This window comes from Fonsecaea nubica (genome assembly GCF_001646965.1).
Source record: "Fonsecaea nubica strain CBS 269.64 chromosome Unknown Scaff43, whole genome shotgun sequence".
NCBI lineage: Eukaryota > Fungi > Ascomycota > Eurotiomycetes > Chaetothyriales > Herpotrichiellaceae > Fonsecaea > Fonsecaea nubica.
The window spans coordinates 131570-153406 of record NW_019173716.1 but is presented as its reverse complement, the minus strand read 5'-3'; the positions used below and the strand labels follow the sequence as shown (position 1 = coordinate 153406).

At 52.7% G+C, this 21837-nt stretch overlaps 6 protein-coding genes across 6 annotated transcripts; all 6 read left to right on the top strand.

Moving 5' to 3' along the window:
* Positions 1-967: 967 nt before the first annotated feature.
* Positions 968-3844, top strand: AYO20_06692 (hypothetical protein; the record flags this gene model as incomplete). Its single annotated transcript, XM_022644981.1, has 2 exons — positions 968-3403; positions 3470-3844. 2 exons carry the CDS (start codon positions 968-970, stop codon positions 3842-3844), a joined length of 2811 nt encoding a protein of 936 aa, XP_022499056.1.
* A 1230-nt stretch (positions 3845-5074) lies between these two features.
* AYO20_06691 (calcium/proton exchanger) lies at positions 5075-6705 on the top strand (the record flags this gene model as incomplete). The annotated part of the gene is made up of 3 exons (XM_022644980.1): positions 5075-6232; positions 6289-6498; positions 6559-6705. 3 exons carry the CDS (start codon positions 5075-5077, stop codon positions 6703-6705), a joined length of 1515 nt encoding a protein of 504 aa, XP_022499055.1.
* A 1311-nt stretch (positions 6706-8016) lies between these two features.
* AYO20_06690 (hypothetical protein) lies at positions 8017-11087 on the top strand (the record flags this gene model as incomplete). Its single annotated transcript, XM_022644979.1, has 2 exons — positions 8017-10182; positions 10233-11087. 2 exons carry the CDS (start codon positions 8017-8019, stop codon positions 11085-11087), a joined length of 3021 nt encoding a protein of 1006 aa, XP_022499054.1.
* A 3276-nt stretch (positions 11088-14363) lies between these two features.
* Positions 14364-15300, top strand: AYO20_06689 (ribosomal RNA small subunit methyltransferase NEP1; the record flags this gene model as incomplete). The annotated part of the gene is made up of 3 exons (XM_022644978.1): positions 14364-14409; positions 14509-14768; positions 14824-15300. 3 exons carry the CDS (start codon positions 14364-14366, stop codon positions 15298-15300), a joined length of 783 nt encoding a protein of 260 aa, XP_022499053.1.
* Positions 15301-17422: 2122 nt separating this feature from the next.
* AYO20_06688 (hypothetical protein) lies at positions 17423-19651 on the top strand (the record flags this gene model as incomplete). Its single annotated transcript, XM_022644977.1, has 1 exon — positions 17423-19651. The coding sequence occupies one exon, from the start codon at positions 17423-17425 to the stop codon at positions 19649-19651; it is 2229 nt and encodes a 742-aa protein (XP_022499052.1).
* A 609-nt stretch (positions 19652-20260) lies between these two features.
* AYO20_06687 (hypothetical protein) lies at positions 20261-21763 on the top strand (the record flags this gene model as incomplete). The annotated part of the gene is made up of 1 exon (XM_022644976.1): positions 20261-21763. The coding sequence occupies one exon, from the start codon at positions 20261-20263 to the stop codon at positions 21761-21763; it is 1503 nt and encodes a 500-aa protein (XP_022499051.1).
* Between the last annotated feature and the right edge of the window lie 74 nt (positions 21764-21837).

Genomic DNA, 21837 nt, shown 5'->3' with positions numbered 1-21837 from the left:
GCCATCGTACTTTGTATTGTATGCATGCGACGGATGATCTGCTCCGGCTGGTGCGTCTGCAGATTGACATCATCGTCCTTTTCGATGGGGTCGTGGGCTCACTGGGTCCAGGAACGGGTGAAGGATCTGGCGAGTAAACAACCACGACCACCTTGTAGATGCTGGTAAGAAATGGGGTGATGGCGCACTCGGAATTAAGGCGCCCTGGGCGTCTCCTTCCCCCCCTTCAATCGAGTACTGCGATATGACTTTGAGTTTCCACACACGCACACGGTTCCGTGTGCCGTGAGTCATCGACCAGCCTAGCCGGGGTCACCCACTGCTAGATCATGATTTACATGGCCGTCTGCATTTGGTGCTGATAAACTGCGCAGACTTATCCAAAAGCTTCGCCGGCAGCATTGGCAGTGCAGCTCCTTCGCATCGGTCAATCGAGTCGCTTACCGTCCCCAAGGTTCTCGCAGCTCGCTAGCCTGCTTTCACTTTTCTATTCATTCGTGGCAATTTCTCCTTCTTGCGACTCTCTTTCTTTCCCTTTCTCTCTTTCTGTGAGACGTGGCTCTGAGAGCAAGCATTCTCAGCTGGAGATATTGAGCGCTGAGGAAACCTTCTCCGGCGATTCACGTGCTGCCCCAACCGAATTCTACTACCCGTCACCCGCAGATAATCGTGTTAAATCCGAGCGCCCACTTCACTCTTCACTCAGGCTACCATCCTACCACACGTTCAATCGCATTTTCTTTACATTGGGCAGAACGTCTACCAGAATCGCAAACGTCAATTGAAAAAGCTGACCGATCCGTCCGAAGCGCTGCAACAGGAATTACGATCGCACACAGGCTTGTGGGGGATTCTTAAAGCGTCTAGTGTAACCGTCCGCAGCCAGTCTCTGCCGCGGGGTTTTACGAATAACGCAAACACAATTACTGAGTGACTGGACTGCAAGACAGCCCAATTCAATTTCACAATGACGCCCACGCCTCCCTCGACGAACTCGTCGCATTCTGGCGCCTCTCCCGATCAGTTCCGGGTCGTGCGCAAGCGAAATCGAATCCCCTTATCCTGCGCGCCGTGCAGACACCGAAAGCTGAAGTGCAATCGACAGTCTCCCTGCGATAACTGCACAAAACGAGGCGATACTGGCTCATGTACCTACGCTGCTCCCGCCGCAAGGAAGAAGGGCAGTCAGAGTCAAAATGCTGCTAACGCGACACCCGATGATATGCAGAATCGGATAGATCGGCTGGAAGGATTGGTTTTGTCGCTCATGACCAATGGCTCGTCAGCCGTAGGCCCAGCCGCCGCTGCCCAGGCCCTTTCGGCCGGATCGAGCACTATTGAGAGTGGTTCATTGGGGCCGAATCTTGATAATGAATTGGACGAGAGCGCGATGATGGATGATGCAGATGGCCAAGAGCCTGAAAGTGAGACGGATGGTGTGACCAAGAGCTTTGGAATTCTGAAGGTCGACGCTGAAAAGCAAAAGACCTTCTACATTGGCGAGGCGCATTGGGCGGCTTTGCTGAATGAGATTGGCGAAGTCAAGAACTACTTCGTCGCTCACAAGAAAGAGTACGAGGCTCAGATGGAGAAGGTCGAACAGGCCAGAAAATCCATGGGCGCAGACGTGGGCTCAGGTCCAGCTTTGCTCTTTGGCTCTACCATTCCACCCAGTCGAGCAGAGATTCTCGCACAAATACCATCTCGGTACATGTCCGATATCCTGATCGGACGATATTTCAATACATTTGACCCTGCCACTCACATCCTGCATGGGCCGACATTTCAGCGACACTACAATCAGCACTGGGTGGACCCGTCCAAAAGCTCGATTGTATGGGTGGCCATGTTGTTCGCCATGATGCGCCTTGCCATGTTATCGTATGGACGGGAAGGTGATGAACCACCCGAGTTTCGTGGCAAATGTCAGGATCTGGCCGCGAATTTCCGCACGCAAATGGCCCACTGTCTCATCACGGCTGACTATACAAAACCACACAACTACATTATCGAGACGCTGATATTCCACCTGCATGCGGAATACACTTCCAATCGAGATGCCGAAGCCAGTGTCTGGGTGTTGGTTGGCATGATCGCTCGTCTCGCCATGCGGATGGGCTATCACCGTGACGCGAAACTGTTTCCCAATTTGAGCCCATTTCAAGGCGAGATGCGGCGTCGTGTTTGGACATTTGTCCGAAGTGCTGATCTTCTTTTTTCTTTTCAAGTGGCGTTGCCTTCGATGATTCGCATTGGCGATTCCGACACCGAGTTGCCGCGCAATATCTACGACGACGAATTCGATGAAGATTCTGCGTCATTACCGCCCGCTCGTCCTGCCAGCGAAGCCACGCCGATCTCGTACATGATTGCAAAGGGGCGCTTGTCCTTTGGTTTTGGTCGAGTGTTGGAGGAGATTAATGGAGTCAACCGCAAAGGTTATGACGAAGTTCTCAAGATTGATCGTGGATTGAGAGATATCTACGAAAGCATCCCCGACCACCTCAAACTGCGACCGATGGCAGAACAGACGCTGGCACCCATCTCGTTGATCATGGCGCGCTTCAGCCTCGCGACGGTTTACCACAAGTCTCAATGCGTCCTCCACCGCCGGTATATGCGTCTTGCCAGAAATGGCAACAGGTATATGCACTCAAGAAGACAGTGTTTGGACTCAGCTATGCAGTTACTGAGCTTCCAGGCAATTCAACACCAACAGAGTCGGGAACGTGGACGACTGAGGAGTCTACGCAACCATGTGAACTCACTGACCGCACATGACTACCTCTTGGCAGCAACGATTGTCTGTATGGATCTGTACAATCACCGGGAGCGACCCGACAGTAATACCAACGATGTGAGCACCCCGAATACTTCCGTTAGTGGCGGCAGTATCAGTCAAGGCAGCATGTCGTCAGATGGAGTTTATATACCCGGACTCAGCTACAATCGCGAAGATCTCATCCATGCATTGGAAGAGAGCCGCGACGTCTGGATGGCGAACCGTGACCTGAGTATCGAGGCTTACAAGGCCAGCGAGCTTCTCAACGTACTGATATACCACATCAAGCAACCCGCTTCTCCCAACAATACTCAAAACGCGCAGGTCCCGATAGGAATACAGCAGCCGCAGGGTTCGAACAACGACGAGCAGAATGCAGCAATGACGTTGGGCATGCTTCAAGCTGGAGGCATAGGATCTAGCGGGCAGGCAGGCGGCATACCGCAGGCAGCATCACCGGGTGGCGCATGGGAAAAGACAGGATTATATCCCAATCTTGGGGGGAACAACGAGCAGTATAACGCGGGAATATTTGGACCAGCAAATGCGACAAGCCCTTTCCCAAGTGGATGGTTTGGCGGTCCGATGGGCAACCTAGACCAGGGCATGAATTTGGACTGGGTAAGTTTCGAACCCTCCGGCCCCCGGGGGAAGGTATTGGCAACGAATACTGATCTTGGTGCGCAGGAGGCATGGGATCAATACATGCAACCCTCGAGTCTCACACTGGATCCGGCAGCAAGTTTGTGGTCCAACAACTCGCCCAACAACAATCTTTTCACGCAGACTTCATCTCCCGAAAACACCACTTCGGATGCTACTTTTGGAATGAGTACAGGATCTAGTTTCTATCCACAAACCCTGGGGAGCATGATGACCGGGTCGACACCAGACCTCTCCAAGACTGATGGGTCTGGACAGACGCAGCAGATGCCTAAATTGAGTGCAACTTCGTCTGTGGGTGCGAGCAACGACAACAACGCTGCGGGAGAGGTGTTTATGGGTGTGCAAAGTCCACCGGGTGCAAGTTGGAAGTGGACTGTGATGAGTGACAAGAAATGAGGTTTTTGATGTTTCGAGAATGATACCCGTCCTTGATTTGTAACGATTTAGCTGTTGATCGGAAAAGGGAATGGATTACGCTGAGAAGGGGAAGCACCCATAGGACGTGTGTAGATGAGGGATGAGGACCGGATATACGCCGACACCAAGATGTATGAAGGCCCATTGAGGCTGCGGACCAATAAAAAAGGAATGCTTTGGCGGTGGAATGGGGGAATATCTCTGCTCGCGTTTGCTTGCCTATCTCATCTGTCTCGTCTTCTACTCGCAATATGACTCGATAGCTTATTGTCAGCTCTAAGTTCCAACGTAAAGAGTGAGTGAAGCGGGGAGTTCGAGCTGAACAAGGCCAAGAGGCGCCAGCATTTGATACACGTACAAAACCACCCTAACGTGCCCCCGTAGTGCGTACGAGGTACATCTACCTAATAAGTAGGTTAGGGAGCGACCTCAGTCTCTCTGGAACATGCTCTTCATGGTCTAGCCCGTATCGAGCCGAGCCTAAAAGGGACAACCCCCCTCTCCCATCCCCCCTGTTGAGCCCAGCCAGCGTCAGTCAAACCCGCCCGCCCAGCGTGGCCCAGACCTCTCGCTACTCGCTGGGTATGGATCATTTCACATTGCCCATCAGCCCATCATCAATTCCTCCATAAGGCCTTCCGGGCCCTTTTTCCCCTTCTCCACAATCCTTCCATCCCATTCTTTCCCTTTTTTTCCTCCAGCCCAGCTGAAGGGCGACACGAAGCACCAACAAGACATGACCAAGCCCAACGGGTCCGGAGGCCAAGCAACTCTTGTCCAGGTTTCACTCCTTGTTTGCTTTCTTGGATTTGATTAATCAATGACAGCAGTAGCACCAGCAGATGGTGGCAGGTTTTGGCAAAGTTCGGTGTTGTCACTGCCTCCCTTGCCTTGCTTGCCTCGCACTTCCTTGAAACACTTGTCGATTGCTGCTACAAAGTCCCTTCATTCTTCTCACTTCACTTTCGTGTCTCTTGACTTTTCCCCGTTCATGCTTTTTCTTCCCCGGTCCCTTCTGCTACTCTGTCACACGGTCCTCTCTTGTTTTCATTCGGCATGTCCCCGTAAAAGTCCATAGGTCAATCTCTCTTTGCTCCAGTTTACGTTCAAGCCATTCGCACCCATCCCAATACCCTCTGCGACCTCGTTTCAAATTTCGAGACTGAACGGACCTGACTGCCACGAACTACATACCACCTACTCTCGGTCATGGGCCTGTTCAACAGGAAGAGCAAGTCTGGTGCCGTTACAGACGAAGCTCCAAACACGAACCCTGCCGCAGAAAAGTCCAACGGCTCCAACGATACCACAGATGCCCCGTCGGCCACTCCTGTTGCTGAAGGTCTCCTCCCACAATATAATCACAATGGTCATCTGATAAGAAGGGGCATTCATCCTGACGGAGAGAGTGGTCGCAGCGGAATTCACCCGGGCTATTTCTTCAAGATAATATGGACATCGTCTTGCACAGTTTCGAGCTGGGTCAACATCTTGTGGCCTTTCGTCCCCGCCGCCATTGCCCTCCATTTTATTCATGGCGACCACCATCTTTGGACCTTTGCCATCAATTACATCGCGATGGTGCCCTCTGCCAATCTGCTTGGGTTTGCTGGACAAGAACTGGCAAGAAAGTTACCAAAGGTCATGGGTATCCTTATCGAGACGACCCTGGGATCCGTCGTGGAAATCGTCCTATTCATGGTGCTGATCGCCAAAGACGATGGAACTGGCCAGATTGGCAGCGGCAACAAGATTGTAGTGATCCAAGCCGCCATCCTCGGGTCCATCCTTACCAACCTTCTTCTTTGTCTAGGATCCTGCTTTCTCGTTGGCGGGCTGGTGCACAAGGAACAAACTTTCCACGCGGTCATCAGTGAAGCCGGCTCCGGTTTACTCTTGGTCGCTGGATTTGCCCTCCTGATCCCCAGTGCCTTTTACTCGTCGTTGAGCCGCAGCACCGTCCCGGCCGGCGAAGAGGGATATACAGCCGCACAGTTGCGCAGCGATACCCTCAACATCAGCCACGGCGTCTCCGTCATTCTCATCGTTGCATTCGCGCTGTACATACTTTACAATTCTCTTTCGCATGACAACATTTTTCAAGAAGTCCTCGAAGCCGATGAAGAGAACGATCGAGACAGGCATAAAGACCTCAAAAAGCCAAAGCTGACCATGACCGAATGTATCGTGGCAATCGTCTTTGCACTAGCTTTAATCTCTCTCATTGCAGTCTTCCTGGTGGAGGAGATTGAGTTTGTGGTTGAAAACGGAATTCCCGACAATTTCTTGGGTCTAATTCTCGTGCCATTGGTGGAAAAGGCTGCGGAACATTTGACTGCCGTCGACGAAGCGTACGACAACCAAATTGTGAGTTCCCTGCCTCTGGAATTGGGGAGAAAAGAGGCTGCTAACGCACTTTCCAGAATTTCGCTCTTTACCACTGCCTTGGCCCTTCGATTCAGACCGCTCTGTTCAATGCCCCATTAGTCGTCATTGTTGGCTGGGGTCTTGGTAAACCCATGGATCTCAACTTCGAAATCTTTATGGTGGTGCTTTTGGTCATGTCTATCTTGGTAGTTGGCAATTTCCTCCGGGATGGATCGTCCAATTACCTAGAAGGTGGCCTGCTTGTGGTACGTATCCCAGGGCTCGTTTAACACAGAAACATCATGGCTGACTACAATCACGCGCAGATTGTGTATGTCATCGTCGCAGTCACCGCGTGGTACTATCCCAACGCCGAGTTGACCACATCCAATGGAGCTTCAGGGGGAACGAACAGTAGTGGTGGAGAAGGCACTGAAGCGCTGGTCCATGTCGCAAAGATGCTGATGGCCTGACAGCAGCGCATGTAGCTGTCCGAACTTCGATTTGCCCGGGAGAGGTAGACTCGGATTGTTCTGAGGGGCTGGAACTTGGCAGGCATGCATTTGAGGAATGCGCAAATACCAAAAGCAAGGCGTCTTGGTGTCTACTTTGTTGTGCTGGGGGCAGCAAATCCTGTTTGCGAGAGCTTTGCATCCGTTACCGACTAAAAGGTATTCTACAAGCGACTTGTGAATGCTTGCGAAATGCTTGACATGGCCGTTAGTGCTCGCTTCCAAGATATCATGTTGGAAGCGGAGTCAGGGGTTGTGGCAAGGTAGATGACTTGAGGCGTGGCTACAAGGCTCTGGCCACGCGAGGCTACGTCATGCTCCGCGTTGCCTGGTATCCGGCGTGCCGGCTCCAGACGAGGAAACGACTTGGACAAATTCCAGGTATCAGCGAGTATCTAGAGCTGCAGAGAGAGGGTCATCCGGCTGCGACTTGTACTCGTCTTCGAGATGCAGAATGTCAGCCGGAGTGAAACAAGGCTGAAGTCGAATCGAACCACAGAGGGCGCAGTCATGAAATAAAGATTCCACAAAGGCGGGAGGAGGAGAGACAAAATAAATTGTTTCTTTAAAATAGAACTGGCTTACAGGCGCAGGGAAATGCAGTCACTGGGGTTGGCAGCTAGATACGTGCAAGTAGCCGGCTAACTATTAGTTCTGGGTTGCTGGTGGCATTATTAATGGGGAGCAGCTGCTCACACTACGGGGGAGGGACTCGTAAGACCGGGCTATTCAGGCGGATATGGCGGAGAACCAGTCAGAATTCAGGCTCCATGCTGGGCGTTCGTGGGCAATGGTTGGTGTGTGGCTGGCAGGGGAGATTGGGCTCCCAGGCGGTGCTTCACGGGCTTGGCATATCACAGTGGGCACAGGTAGGGTCAACATTGGGCGTCTGGACTTTGGGACTCTGGCAAACACGAACCCCCCGGTCACCCTGTAGTTAGCTGGGAACTCCGTACCACATTAACCTTCACCCATCTAACACCGTGAGACGACAACACTTGTATGCAGACATCCAGCATCATACCAACCACAGTGCCTATACCAGTCAACAGTCTATACACTGACCTCGGTGCTGCATTGCTAGTTCCCTTCTTCCTGTTCCAAATCCAATCTCTCCTCGCAGACGTCCAATCACACATCCCAACCAAGCAACAAACCTCGACCGAGATATGACCTCCGATCATCCTATTCCCTCTACGCACCGGTGACCTACGACCAATGCTCCCATCTGTCCTCCCCTCGTAGGTCTCTTTTCAACTCCGTGAGACTGAGATGCCATCTGTGGCATCTGAAGCCCCTCTGTCCGTTGTCTCCAACAGCGTCCATTCGAATTCTTCGTCGTTGGAAGGCCCTCCGAGAAAGTCCCACGACAAGACGATCAGCGGCGTCTTTACCTACACAAACGGGACCGATGTCGAGGCCGGATTGTCTGATCACAGACTGGATCAGCTCAAGAGCCTGCGCAACAATACCAGTCACAGCTCCCTAACAAAGGGTATCCCCAATGGCAACGTCAAGGCGCCCCTGCGGGATCGCACGCAATCCAAGGCCGGCAGCACCAATTCGGCCGCGAGTACGAATGCCGCAAAGTACACTGAACAACTTTCGAGAAGCCCGGCTTCGTCAGAAGGACCACTGACCAAGTTGTCTAGCGTCGAGAATGTGGGAGAACAATATGACGATCAGAGTAATGGCATCCATGAACAATCGCCCTGGCCGCAGTCGACACCGGAGTTGGGTAAATTGAAAACGAACATCCCTCCGACAAAGCCGGAGTACGATCCCTACCACATGGTCACCGCCTCTACTGTCCCAGACTCTGCACGATTAGATGGAGAGACGACCTCCGGTGGCCTCTCTCGTGCTCCTGCACCAGCCCTTGCTCGTTTCTCCTCCCCGCCCGCTATGTCCCCGGGTGCTTCAATACAAGATCGATACCCCGAATCGTCATTGAACCCTGAGCCCCCGAAACTAACACACCGTCACACCCTACAAGTTCCGAAAGCAGGCGGCATTGGCGCAGTCGGCCGGAGCTCGCGCGACTTCTCCTTCGCAGGCGGCCCCTCTGAAGAAGCGCTCTCCACCACCACTGGTCGCTTCTCCCCTACACGAGAACAGCACGATGGAACTGTGGTGAGGAACAGACGAGCGTCACTTGGCTTGGTTCGTAGGACAACTCGGTCCATGCAATCAGATGCCCATCTCGACGAAGTTCCTCCCGATGAAGATGCAGCACGTTGGACGGAGCTCATCAAGCAGAAACGTGCGAGTAGACGCAAAAGAAAAGAGGACGAGGATGACGACCGCGTCATTGTTGGCAAAAAGGTTGAGGAGGGCCACGTCAATTGGGTTACTGCCTACAATATGTTGACCGGTATTCGATTTACTGTGTCGAGAACGAATGCAAAGATGGACCGGGAACTGACGGATGCCGACTTTGACGCAAAACACAAGTTCAGCTTCGATATCACCGGAAATGAACTGACACCCAGCGCCAAATATGACTTCAAGTTCAAGGATTACAGCCCCTGGGTCTTTCGGCACCTCAGAGCCATCTTTGGGCTTGATCCGGCCGACTACTTGGTCAGTCTCACCAGCAAGTATATCCTCTCAGAATTAGGCAGCCCCGGCAAGTCTGGCTCCTTTTTCTACTTCTCGAGGGACTACAAGTACATCATCAAGACGATTCATCACGCCGAGCATAAGCTGCTTCGGAAGATCCTGCGGGATTACTATCGACATGTACTGGATAACCCCAACACGCTGATAAGTCAGTTTTACGGCTTGCACCGGGTCAAAATCCCCTATGGGCGCAAGATCCATTTCGTGGTCATGAATAATCTATTTCCACCCCACCGAGATATCCATCAAATGTTCGACCTGAAGGGATCCACCGTTGGCAGGGACTTTAGTGAGGAAGATTTGGCCAATAACCCTAGGGCGACGCTGAAAGACATGAATTGGTTACGGAGAGGGTTGCATCTCGAATTCGACGCTCGAATACGACAGATATTCCTAGACCAGATGAAACGAGACGTTGCTCTTCTACAGAGGCTTCACATTATGGATTACTCCTTGCTAGTTGGTATGCACGACCTGGAGAAGGGTAATGAGGAGAATTTGAGAGAGACAACGCTGCAAGTATTTCAGCCTGGTGGGGAGAATAACGAGGACGACTATTCATCCTCGGTCTTGATTCGGACCCCCTCGCGACTGGAGAACGCGAGAAAAGCGCGAGAATTGAGGATGACGCTGAAAAGGGAGAAACCTGTCCCCATGGGCATGGTGAGTGCAAAGATGCCGTCTGAGATGGCCTCCGGGGATGAACGACGGGATCGCATATTCTACAGTGATGATGGTGGAATTCGGGCTACGCATGAAGATGGGCGAGGTGGTGAATTGATTTACTACCTTGGCATCATTGATTGTCTGACCCATGTAAGTTGAACTTCAATCCTCTTTCCTGTGCCGTGACTGACTTTCCGCAGTATGGTATGATCAAAAGAATTGAGCATTACTGGAAGGGTCTTTCGGCGCCACGAGGGCAGATATCGGCTATCCCTCCACAAGCATATGGAGAACGATTCATCAATTTCATCACTGGGATCACCATGACCCAAGAAGAAGCTCAGAGGCGAGAAACTGAGGAGAGTCGCCGCGTCGGAGAACCGGTACCGATACTCGCAGCATCGGCGGAGGGTATGGGGCAGTCATCAGGCGCGGCGACTACGGGTTTCGAGCAATCTACCGTGCAATCACCACCCATGAGTCCAGCGGTCGAGAGGACGATGAGAAAGGCTCACAAACAAACCGACAAATCGACACCATCTGAGAAGGGTTGGGGTAGAAATGAAGAGGAGAAGCCGGAGCGGACATTGAAAACAACAGAGGATTCACGTGCCGCCATGACACTGCCTGTCGTCACGGAAGCCGGTGAAAGCGCGGGGTCAAGCGAAAAGAAACGGGCGTTGAGTCCACCGAATGAGGCGGAAGAGGAACGAGAAGATTTTGCGTCTCAGCTAACCTCATCTCCTGTTCCCATCGGCTCGTCACTTCCGGGGGTTCGCAGAGTTTCACCTTCGACGTTGGCAACGGCAACAGAAAGGGGAGAAGACGACACGAGCATGTCAAGTCCACCGACCCAACCGCTTGATTTGGAACGAGAATCGCTCTCCGACAACGACACCCACTCGCTGCACAATCGGAGCTTGGAATTGGGGAGAGAGTTCAACGAGAAGCCACCGCGAATAGCAAGCGATCTGATCCAGCCTCAGTCCCCTCTTCAGGATAGCGTGCTGAGGTCGCTCGATGAGCAGATGCGGGATTCTGGCCGGGACCATTGATTGTCATTTTCATCCACGTCATCTTTGCAGCATTATACGTCTCCTACGACTTGAACGAAGAGCGCATGCGGTCTTTTGAGAGCATCAGCAATTTCATTTGTGTTTTTCAGTCATATCTATCACCTGACAGGGGGTGTTTTCATGGTTCGGTTCAGAGGGGTTCAGAAAGGTTTGGGACGGGCGCATAGGTGAAGAACATCGAGGCAGAAGAGAGAAGGGAAAACCTTGACAAAGGATGAGGCTTCGTCAGTGGAAGGGGAACTCTAATCCAATTTCTAGTGGGCCGTTGCCGGGGAGCCATTTCATAAAGGAAGCGTGTCTCTTTGGAGACATGTCTCCTGTTTACAGCCACAAAAGGAGGCGGCGTCGTCGTCGAGAGTTTTGCGAAAAAGGGCCATACGTCTGTTGCAAGTGGATGACAAACATAGCCAGAGGGAGAAGAAAGAATTGGGAAGAGAGGTATATCTTGTACAGATAGCAGAAAGTTACCAGGTAGCCTGGCAGCCTGGCAGCCTGGCAAACATGGCGAACTTGGTTCTGACTGTCTTGGTCTTCTACAGCCCCCCGAATCTTGAGAGTCGGAGTAAGAGTATCAGTACTCGGTATGTAGGAATGAGGTCGGTCATAACGGTGCTAGCATACGTAGATCCGGGACTACTCAGTACATAGTAGTAGCCCACACAGTAACCTACGTCTACTTATAGATAGCAGCTCAAGGAGCCGTATCTCTCTGTTGGTCCAACAGGCTGTACGTATTACCGAGTGCTCGGTAGTCCATACCTATGCAGGGCTGGCAAGCCCACAAAACAAGCTCATCAATTAACCTTTAAGCGCCTTTGTTTCTTTTTGGCACCAACGAGGAAATTTGGTCCTGCTAGGGTCAGTGGCTACGTCATACATGCCGTTTCTGCCGACGCCGCCGATGCTGACGACGCCGCCTTTGCGCCGCGTACAAGTACCAGGACCAATCCAAGGGCCAAGTAATTCGGCGGAGATGGAATCAATCGCCTGACGGGTCAAGTGACATTTTTTCGTGGTTCACCGTGGACGTTTTGATATAAAACGGGCGATCTGAGCACCTTTTATCCTTGCGCTGAGGTCAGGTTCACTAAGCGATAAAACATCAAATAACAACAACCACTACTACTACCACCACCGACACAACCAACACAATTTACTAAGAGGATTCGTTCAGAGATTGAGCAACGAGATATCCGCGATAACATAATTGGACGCAACTAAAGCAGACGCAGCGCGAGAACGAAAAAAAGAACCACAACTGAAGAAACAGTCTTAGAAAGAAAGCCGACGGACGGAAAAGCAATGGCCCGTCCCCCGTCTTCCACCGTACGTTATGTTCTTTGCCCTCATCCTGACGAGATGGTCCCTCTCTTCCAATTGATGAATCAATCCCATCAACACCTCCCTCATGAAGTCCTTAATATTGACGACTGACTGACTTTGCCGCGCGACTAGAGCGACGTCTGTCTGTACTTCCTCGCGCTCTTCCTCCCGCCGCTAGCCGTCTTCTTCAAGACCGGATGCGACTCGAACTTTCTCATCAACATCCTACTGAGTATTCTGGGCTGGCTACCGGGTGTTTTGCGTAAGTTTATTCTTTCTCCCCCCCCCCCCCCCCCCTTTTTGGAGACTCCGAATCTTGTACCTCGTATGCTGCGTGCTGTATGCGGTATGCTTGCTTTGGATGCATGCACATGTTCTAACGAGTGTCTCATGTGCGGATCTGGACAGATGCGTGGTGGATCATCACGAAATATGAAAGACCGGCGCTGTCTGCCGTGTAAATGATGAGAAGGGGACGGATTGGGAATTGTGCAGACGCGAAGGCAGGGTATCCTTGTGTGGAATGCTAGCCCGTCGGCTTTCCCCTTTGTTGGTTGATCTGTCGAGAACGACTTCGGGAGTACAGAGACGCGGTGGTGGTCTGTCTTGACAGCGAACGTTCAACTTTATACCCACAACAAACCCAGTTTTTGCGCGCGTTTCGACCGGAGGGAGCTAACTGCTGTAATGATGATGGAAAATCGACGATGTGATTCTATTCTGGAGGTTGTTCTAAAGCCATTGAACTTGTTCTGTTCATCCATATGCTTTCCGTTATTCCTGAATGATCGTTGCAGACACTCAGATATTGCTTCCGCACAGGCGATACATCCAAGAGTGCCCTGCATTCAGCCAGACCAGTTCATGCAGGACAATCGTCTATCTTATGTAAAGATGCTACAATAATGGGAGCACCTTATCTTACTGGAATCCCTCGACTCGCATCTCTTACATAGTATCGGTATCACAGGGCATCGAGTAAGCGGATGCAACATCCACCACGGGCGGGAAGATGGAAGCGGGAAGAGTCAAAATTCAAGAGGCGGATTATCCAAGCGATCGGCACTAACGACTACGGAGCATGTAAGGAAGACGTCTGCTCATACCGCTTTTGGTAGGGCTTCATGAAATCATTATATCATTCTGCTGGCTTTTCATAGTCTTGTCCATCCGTACCACCCCTGAGGGGCACCGGCTTGACTCATTGCCCTGCACAAATGACTGTGGCGCTGCGAAGTATTGCAGGTGTGCTTCCTCTGTCTGGCACCACAAAGGCGCAGGTATGTCCCTTGGGACACATTACAAAACTCGGAGACATCGTAGTCAACTTCAGACTGGCCTCTAGGAGAGATGTCGAGATTGATTGCTATGATCATGGAGGTCAAAAACAGGTTTCAGAGGCTGGGCGTGCAGTGTCTTGATTGAAGACGTCCATAGAAGGAGCCAGCCTGATGCCGCTACCAGCCAGTGACATTGATGACTGTACCTCGTACTGGCGGACTCCAGGCCCAAAGCCATTTCCAGCGCGGGGTGAGCAGGGGTGGTTGACAGGTCTGACAGGCTGATGGCTTGACGGCTCGACGGGTTGATAGGTGTCAACCAGGCACGCCAGGGTGCCAGGGTCAGTTGGTATTGGTTGGCGTCGTTGATGCGGGTCCCGGTGGGGAGTGAATTTTGATCGTGTGCAGAAAAATCTACGAAACTTCAATCCGACAGCCGAGCCTTGCAAAAAAAGAGTCATCCTTATTCCCTTCCTTCCCACTTACTTGTCTTCCAGTACATCCTTCATTAACGCCTTCTTCATTCCTCCTCAGAACCTGTCTGTCGTTTGATGATTTGAGAAGAGTCTGAAACCCAGAACAGTCCTTGAGCCATACTGCATTCTGCTTACCCTCTCCTGCCTTCTCCACACCGACAACTACAGCTGCGAACATGTCCTCCAGAATGGTTGAAGCCGGCGTTAAGAGAAAGCGCTCGAGTACGTACAAACTGTCCGGGTCAAATTCCAATGATCCTCCCCATACCCGCATTCCAGGGCCTTTGTCATGACCTTTCCTTGGCTCACACTTTTCCTCAGGAGCGCAGTCTCTTCCCCCTCCCGAACTTCCTCGACTCGTCGCCGAACAACATGTCCCTATTGCAGCAACCGACAAGGACACAAAGAGACTGATTGTGGTGTTGTCCAACGCCTCCCTCGAGACGTACCGAGCTGCACACAGCGGAAAGCCCGGAGGGAAAGAAGAGAAGTATTCGCTCTTGAATAGCGATGAACATATCGGTGTGATGCGGAAGATGGGTCGAGATATAAGTGATGCCAGGCCCGATATCACACACCAGGTGGCTATTCATCCCACTGAAACTCTTGTAGTGGCGAGCTGACTTCAACGTCCAGTGCCTTCTTACTCTGCTCGATTCACCCATAAACAAGGCGGGTAAACTACAAATCTACATTCACACAGCAAAGGGCGTTTTGATCGAAGTCAGCCCTACCGTCCGGATTCCCAGAACCTTCAAGCGTTTCGCTGGTCTCATGGTCCAGCTGCTACACAGGCTCTCGATTCGATCGGTGAACTCGCAGGAGAAACTGCTCAAGGTCATCAAGAACCCTATCACCGACCATCTACCACCCAACTGTCGGAAGGTCACTCTGAGTTTCGATGCCGAAGTCGTCCGCGTCCGCGACTACGTCGATACCTTGGGTCCCAACGAGAGCATATGCGTCTTTGTCGGGGCCATGGCCAAGGGTAAGGACGACTTTGCCGACGCTTTTAAGGACGAATCGATCAGTATCAGCAACTACAGCCTCAGTGCCAGTATCGCTTGCAGCAAATTCTGCCACGCCTGCGAGGATGCTTGGAAAATCATTTGAAGTGCGAACCGGGCTTTTTCCAAACAAGGTAATGCCGTCAAAAAGAAGACTGATGCTCATCCCAGGCCGAGATTTTCTCTACTTCCAGCCGTGGGCCATTCTAGCGACCAGCTCGATCACAACATCGATGCCGGGTTGCATGAAAGGGCCCCTCGATACGGTTTGTGCTGCATTGGGGGAGTGTTGGATCTGGCGTTTGTTTTCACAACAAGACATAACATGGTTCAACAAAACCTCAAGGCGAGATTTCTTTTCTCCGTCTGAGATACCCGTAGGCGCATGTCAACCTGCCCTACACTGCTATCCATAAGACATCAAAACAATGTGTGATGAACAAAGGTTTGGAGGAGAGGCGCCAGTCTCGGCGAATCTAGTTTGGTAATAATGCGGGCATCTCTACATGTCCGTCGAATAGCGGCGAGAGGCATCTACTTGAATGTTGCCACTTTCCCAGCAGTCAGCTGGGCCTGAACATATACCGCCACCTTGCACAAGTCCATGCTCTTGTTCTCTGGTCTCCAATGGTGTTCTCCAAAGATATCTTTGCATGGAGGTCTCCAACCGCCCCTCTTCTTACAAAAACTTGTGTTGGTGGTCATTGAAGTCTGGCATCTCTGGGTTCGCCCACGACACCTCCGAGTCATCCTAGATTCTCTAAGCTTGTCTTCCTGACGAGAGAAATGGGCAGCCGGAGTAGGATTGTTGTCTGCGACGCTTCTGCGTGGAATTCGGAGCCGATTCTCTATAATAGACAAGTTCTTTGATTCTTGATTTGACCACCCAGTGACAAAAGCAACCTGGGCCAATCATTTGTTTTGTCATAAAGTCCAAGACTGATGCTCAGCAACCCAAGGCAGACAGAGATGTTGAGCTTTTAGTACATGGTAACTACATGGTGGGAATGTATGCAGGTCGTGTCACACTCTTTGTCGAGGGAGGATCGTATAGGCGAAGTTGAGGGCGAGAGCGGGGAGTGGTGGTGGGTGTTGAGTTAGAGGAGGAAGCAGTTGACTGAGACCCAACTGAGGCACCAAGTCACTTGCTCACTCGTGACTTGGATGCATTGACGCCCGACCGAAGTCGCAACGGGCCGAAACACAGCGCAGTTGGCGCCGTTCTTCCTCCATCTCAACCACTCATGCGGGTGCGCAGTTCCCCGATTCCCTCAATATGCCCTACGCTCCCAATCAAGCCTCGACAAACACTCCCCATTTCCGTTTCCATCACCTCTCTCCCGAACGATTCCTTTCATTCGACCCACAGGCTGCCATCCGCCTCCCAAGCCAACATCAAGCCTCTTTGACGTGGCATTTCCCCCGGCACCAGACCGTTTCATCGCCATCCCGCCTTTCTCGATTCGTTCGCCACCAGTGATATCTGGAGCCTCTTCTCGCCTCACCCAGCATGCATCACGCATTGTATTTCCCAGCCCCCCCTCGTCTCGTCTTCCATGTCAGATGGGCCTAGGGATTTAGTAGGAAAAGATCAGGCGCCTACAGGAAGCAAGGCGCAGGTACCCCATCCATCGGCAGCCCTCAGATCCCGCTGTAGGGTCGCTTGAAACCCATGTCTATGGTTTGGTGGACGAGAAAGAAACTGTTTTCCGATGGATGGTTGATCATCACAAGACTTGTAGCGAATAAACCGCCGGTTGGTACCAGTCATGTTGGCTGCTCGTTGCTGATTGCTGATTTTTTTTCCCTTCCAACTCCTCATCTTGTTACTAAGGATTTTATATAGAGGACAGTATCTGTGTCAGTTGCTGAACCCACGAAAATCTTTGACCTTGGGTCGTTCAGGTTCAAAAACTATCGTTGATTTTCCCTCAAGTTTCTATCTAAGGGAATCCTCATTACGGTGACACAGTCCGTGGAAGATCGGTGAATCCAGACTGCAAGTACACGGTCTCGCCCAGGGCTCCAGACCCCATCACTACCTCAGACAAACAGGCTGCAAGGACCGACCAGTTCTCCTTCGTCAGAAATCACATAGACTCTGAACGACTTCTGCTCCAGCCAGCAAAAGAAGCAGAGGGATCTTGTATAATATCAACCACCACCTACCTGCTTCCCGAGCGTTTTCTCGTACCTGGGACCATCTCACTCAGTTCCTCGACGATTCCATGCCTTCCTCTATCACCCTCACCGTCAGCCACCTTCCGACATCTACTTCGTTCTTCCTTTCCGCCCTCCAACCGCTCAACTACGTCTTCCGTGGCCGACAAGAGCAAACCATCGGCTTTGGCCCCGCGTCTCCACCCAATACTCCCCCCGACTTCTGGATTACACAAGAAATCCCCGGTGTCCCCGCGGGGGCCGCGCACGTGGCTTTCCCTGCGGCTTCTCGGGCACAGGTGCAGGATTTCTTCCTTGCTGCTCTGAAGGCTGGTGGGAAGATACACGGAGAGCCATGCCAGCGGGATGCTGCGGGATATTACTCGGCCGCAGTGATCGACTTTGATGGGAATTCCATCGAGGCAGTTTACAGACCTGCCTTTGGCGACGATGCGAACAAGGAAAATGCCGACACGCGAACTATGGTGTCCCATCGCAGTGCGACTGTGAGAGCCCCTTCTGTTGTGGCACCTCCAAAAAGCGTCGTTTCCGCTGCGAAGAGTGCCAGAGCACCATCTCAGGTTGCCTCGCAGGCTCCGTCGCATGTCTCGGTTCCAGCAAGTGTACCCCCTGAAAATACTCAACCCAAGCCAAAGCCGTCTGGGGATGTTCTTGGGTCGTTGATCAACGAAGCTCGCAACGCTGCGAATGTGGCCCGCGGCCTCGTCAATAGCATGGCACCCAATCTCAGCTCTCCAGCCCCGCCATCTACAGGTAACTCCACGGGTGGTGGGAGCGGAGCAGGTGAAGCCATTGTTGGTACCCTCCTCGGTGTCGCGGCCGGCGCCGCCCTCCACTACGCTTTCAGCAACCGATCCAAGGAAAACACCCGTGACGATGTAGAGGAGCACAAATTTGTGCCTCCTCCTCCTCGCCCTTCCGTCGTCGGCCGCAGTGCCACCGAGCCCGTCAACGTTATGCGTGCGGAATACTCAACTGTCCCATCCGAGTATCCCGGAGTTCCTGAATTTGGCTATCGAGCCATTGAGCCAGCTCCTTCAGCATACACTTACACACCCCGGGACCCCAGCGAGCAAAAGCTCATCACCATGTATGATCACGACCAGCCGGCGCCGACAGTTCACACCTTTGCCGACGAGGCGTCCACAATCCGCCCTGCTTCAGTGGCGAGGCGAGTGAGCGTGGATTCTGGAGTTGGCCTTGGGGTTGTCCCTCGCGATTTCGACGCAGCTTCGCACGCCTCGAAAGCATCGCGGCAGTCGAAAAAGAGCATGAATGCACCGCCACCGACAAGTTACCGTGCTCCGACTGCACTGACGGTGAAATCGAAAGTTTCGGGTGCGTCTGGTGGTGGCGGACGCTCGAGATCCCGCGCGAGCAGTTTAAGTCGCCTTGGTAGGAGTCTCAGTGGTCGCTCGTCGGCAGATCAGCCGAGGTCAAGATCGCAGTCTCGACACAGCAACAGATCGAGAAGGAGTCGACGCGATGAGTTTGAAGATAATGCGGCCGAGGACGAAGAAGCACAGACGGTGTTGCATGTGTCGGAGACCGTTCATCGTTCTTCGAGCCGTGTGTCTTCGCACCACACGCATACGGAATCAAAGGTAGCAAGTCACGTCTCTGCGCACCACTCCCATGCAGGATCCAGAGCCCCAAGTCATATCTCGGTGCACCAGTCGCAGTCAGGATCCAAAGCACCAAGTCACGTGTCAGCTCACGAGTCTCATGCCGGATCCAAAGCGCCTAGTCATATCTCGATGCACGATTCCAAGGCAGGTTCAAAAGCAGCGAGCCATGCCTCGGCCCATGAATCCCACGCAGCCTCCAAGGCGGGCAGTCATGCGTCTGCGCATCAGTCCAAAGCAGGATCCAAGGCGGCTAGCTATGTCTCGAATCACGACTCGCAGGTGACGATAAAGCCTGCGAGTCGAGTCAGTTCAAAGCACAGTCGCAGAGACCCTGCCGAATATCCCCTTCCGCCTTCTCGTGCGGCAACATGGACAGGTTCCGATACCGGAAAAAGCTTTGTTTCTGCGAGGTCGAACTTTGGACCGAATGGGCCAAGGACGATTATAGGCAAGCTCAAACCCGTGCGCGATGGAGGTGAGATGACCGATGAGGACGATAAGACGGAGACGGCGAGCATGGTGTCCAAACAGAAAGAGTTGGCCAAGTTAGATGTGACGGATCGGGAGGTGATGCCGGAGGACAGCGTCAGTCAGATCTCGGTGGAGAGCCGAAGGAGCCGGAGAAGTAAAGCCAGCAGTAGAAGATGAAGGAGACAGCAAGGGCATTGCAGTCGAGGAGAGGTGACAGGAGGAAGTATTTCATTGGCATATTTCTTTGGGAGAAGGTACATGGCGGCATAGCGCAAGCAGATGGCTGAGGATGTTTGGAAATCATTACCGAAGAGACATAGAAACTGGTTGAGAGGGATTGCTCGAGCAAACTACCGTTGGATTATCCGCTAATATATACATACATGAATATAAATTCATACTGACATGGATGTCGTGCCTGATATAAGCGCGTCTTTGACTCCGCGGAGGCTCTTCGGTCGACATGTGAGTCAAGCCTCTTGATCTGCGCATTGCTTTGGAAATGACCAATCAGAACTGACAGCCGTATCCCCGGTCCTCGGAGTTCCTCCACTTGTTTTTCGCTATATCTGATGTCTACCACCCACTCTCTGCCACTGTACCTACACAGGCCGTTCTTCTCGATCACACGACGGCAGAATTTTGAGCGTCGACACATTTCGAGTCAACCAGAACCAGAACGAAGGACGGGAAATAAAAGAAAGACAGTGTACCCTGGTACACGACACAGGGACCGAGATATTTCCTTGTACGTACCTGGTACAGAGAGAGATCGCCACCACAGCCATGCTCGCCGCCATTAATCGCGCCACGATGAATTTCCCATTCTCATACCCTTATGACGACGAGTCGAGTTTTCAGTCCACGTATGATCCTTTATCAATGTCAATGTCGACGTCAATGGGGACGGTGTCCTCCGTTCCTCTTCCTATCCAGCAGCACCACCAAGATTCCAACAAGCGACGACAACGACGATCTGACAACACGGCAAACGTCTTCCCCAGCCCTTGCGACATACAGAGTCAGGATTCGTCATCATCATCATCATCCTCTTCTTTCCCATCCGCCTGTCCTCTCGATACATACAGAAGCGAACCGTCGCGCTGGCGCGCCCTGGTGGCACGAGATGCCCACGCCACCGACGCGTTCGTCTACGCCGTCGTCACCACAAAGATCTACTGTCGCCCAGACTGCCCCGCGCGGCTGGCTCGACGGGCGAACGTCCGGTTCTTCGACCTGGCCGCACAGGCGGAGCGGGGTGGCTTCCGGGCTTGTAAGCGGTGCAAGCCGAATCGGGCAAAGGCGTCTGTGTTTGGTGGTGGTGAGGTCGTGTCGTCGTCGACGTCAACATCTTCAGCGCCGTCTCCTCGGTCCGAAGGGACTCCAGGTTCATCGTCAGCAGCGGAATCCCTCTCTGGTCCGAGGACCACCTCCCCCGTCTTGTTACCTGCGCCGGATCAGCAAGGCCAGGAACAAGAACGGGAACAACATAGCCATGCGGCAGTAGACGGCCACGACGACGAAAACGAGAACGAGAACGAGAACGAGGACATCCACGCCAAAATCCAGCGTGCGGTACACCTCGTGCGTCAAGCGGCGCTGGAAAAGGCCCAGCCGTTGAGCCTCGCCCAGCTGTCCGCGCAGGTCGGCCTGAGTAAGTGGCATCTACAGCGCGTGTTTAAGAAGATCCAGGGCGTGACGCCGCGGGAGATGGCGGAGCAGATTCTCGAAGCGAAGGCGACGGCGACAACGTCACCAAATCCAACACACTCTGCTGCATCCAGTTCCATGTCCATGTCCAGATCCCTTTCGATCCCGGAAGGAGACGAAATGACAACCTCTCGCCCTCACGCGCAGGGTCCCCAACCTCTTGCGCCACTACCTGTGATGGGTTCCGCCACGGAGGAGTGGATGGACGGCCTGCTCGACAGTGACAATCTCTTCGATTGTGACTATGACTATGACTATGACTATGACTTTGGGTATAACGATCCACGACCGCAGACACAGACGCAGACGCACCCGCAGCCGCACCCGCAGCAGTGGCAATGGGAGGGAGCTCTGCCTCCACCTCAAGCAGCACCTCCGTCGGCGCAATTCGCACATGGCGTCCAGACCGTGATGATCCCTGTGGACATGAACCCAATTATGGGTATGGACTTTGACATGGAGATGGATATGATCATTGGTATGGGTATGGGTATGGACATCGACATTGACATGCACGCCTCCGACGCCGCCGAAATAGAAGGGTTGCTGAACGACCTATTCCCCGAGATCCTTGTATAAGAACCTCCCAAATAGAAAATTTTGAGGGGACGGGATGGCACATAAAGAAAGAGAAGAAGCCGAGTGACGAGCTA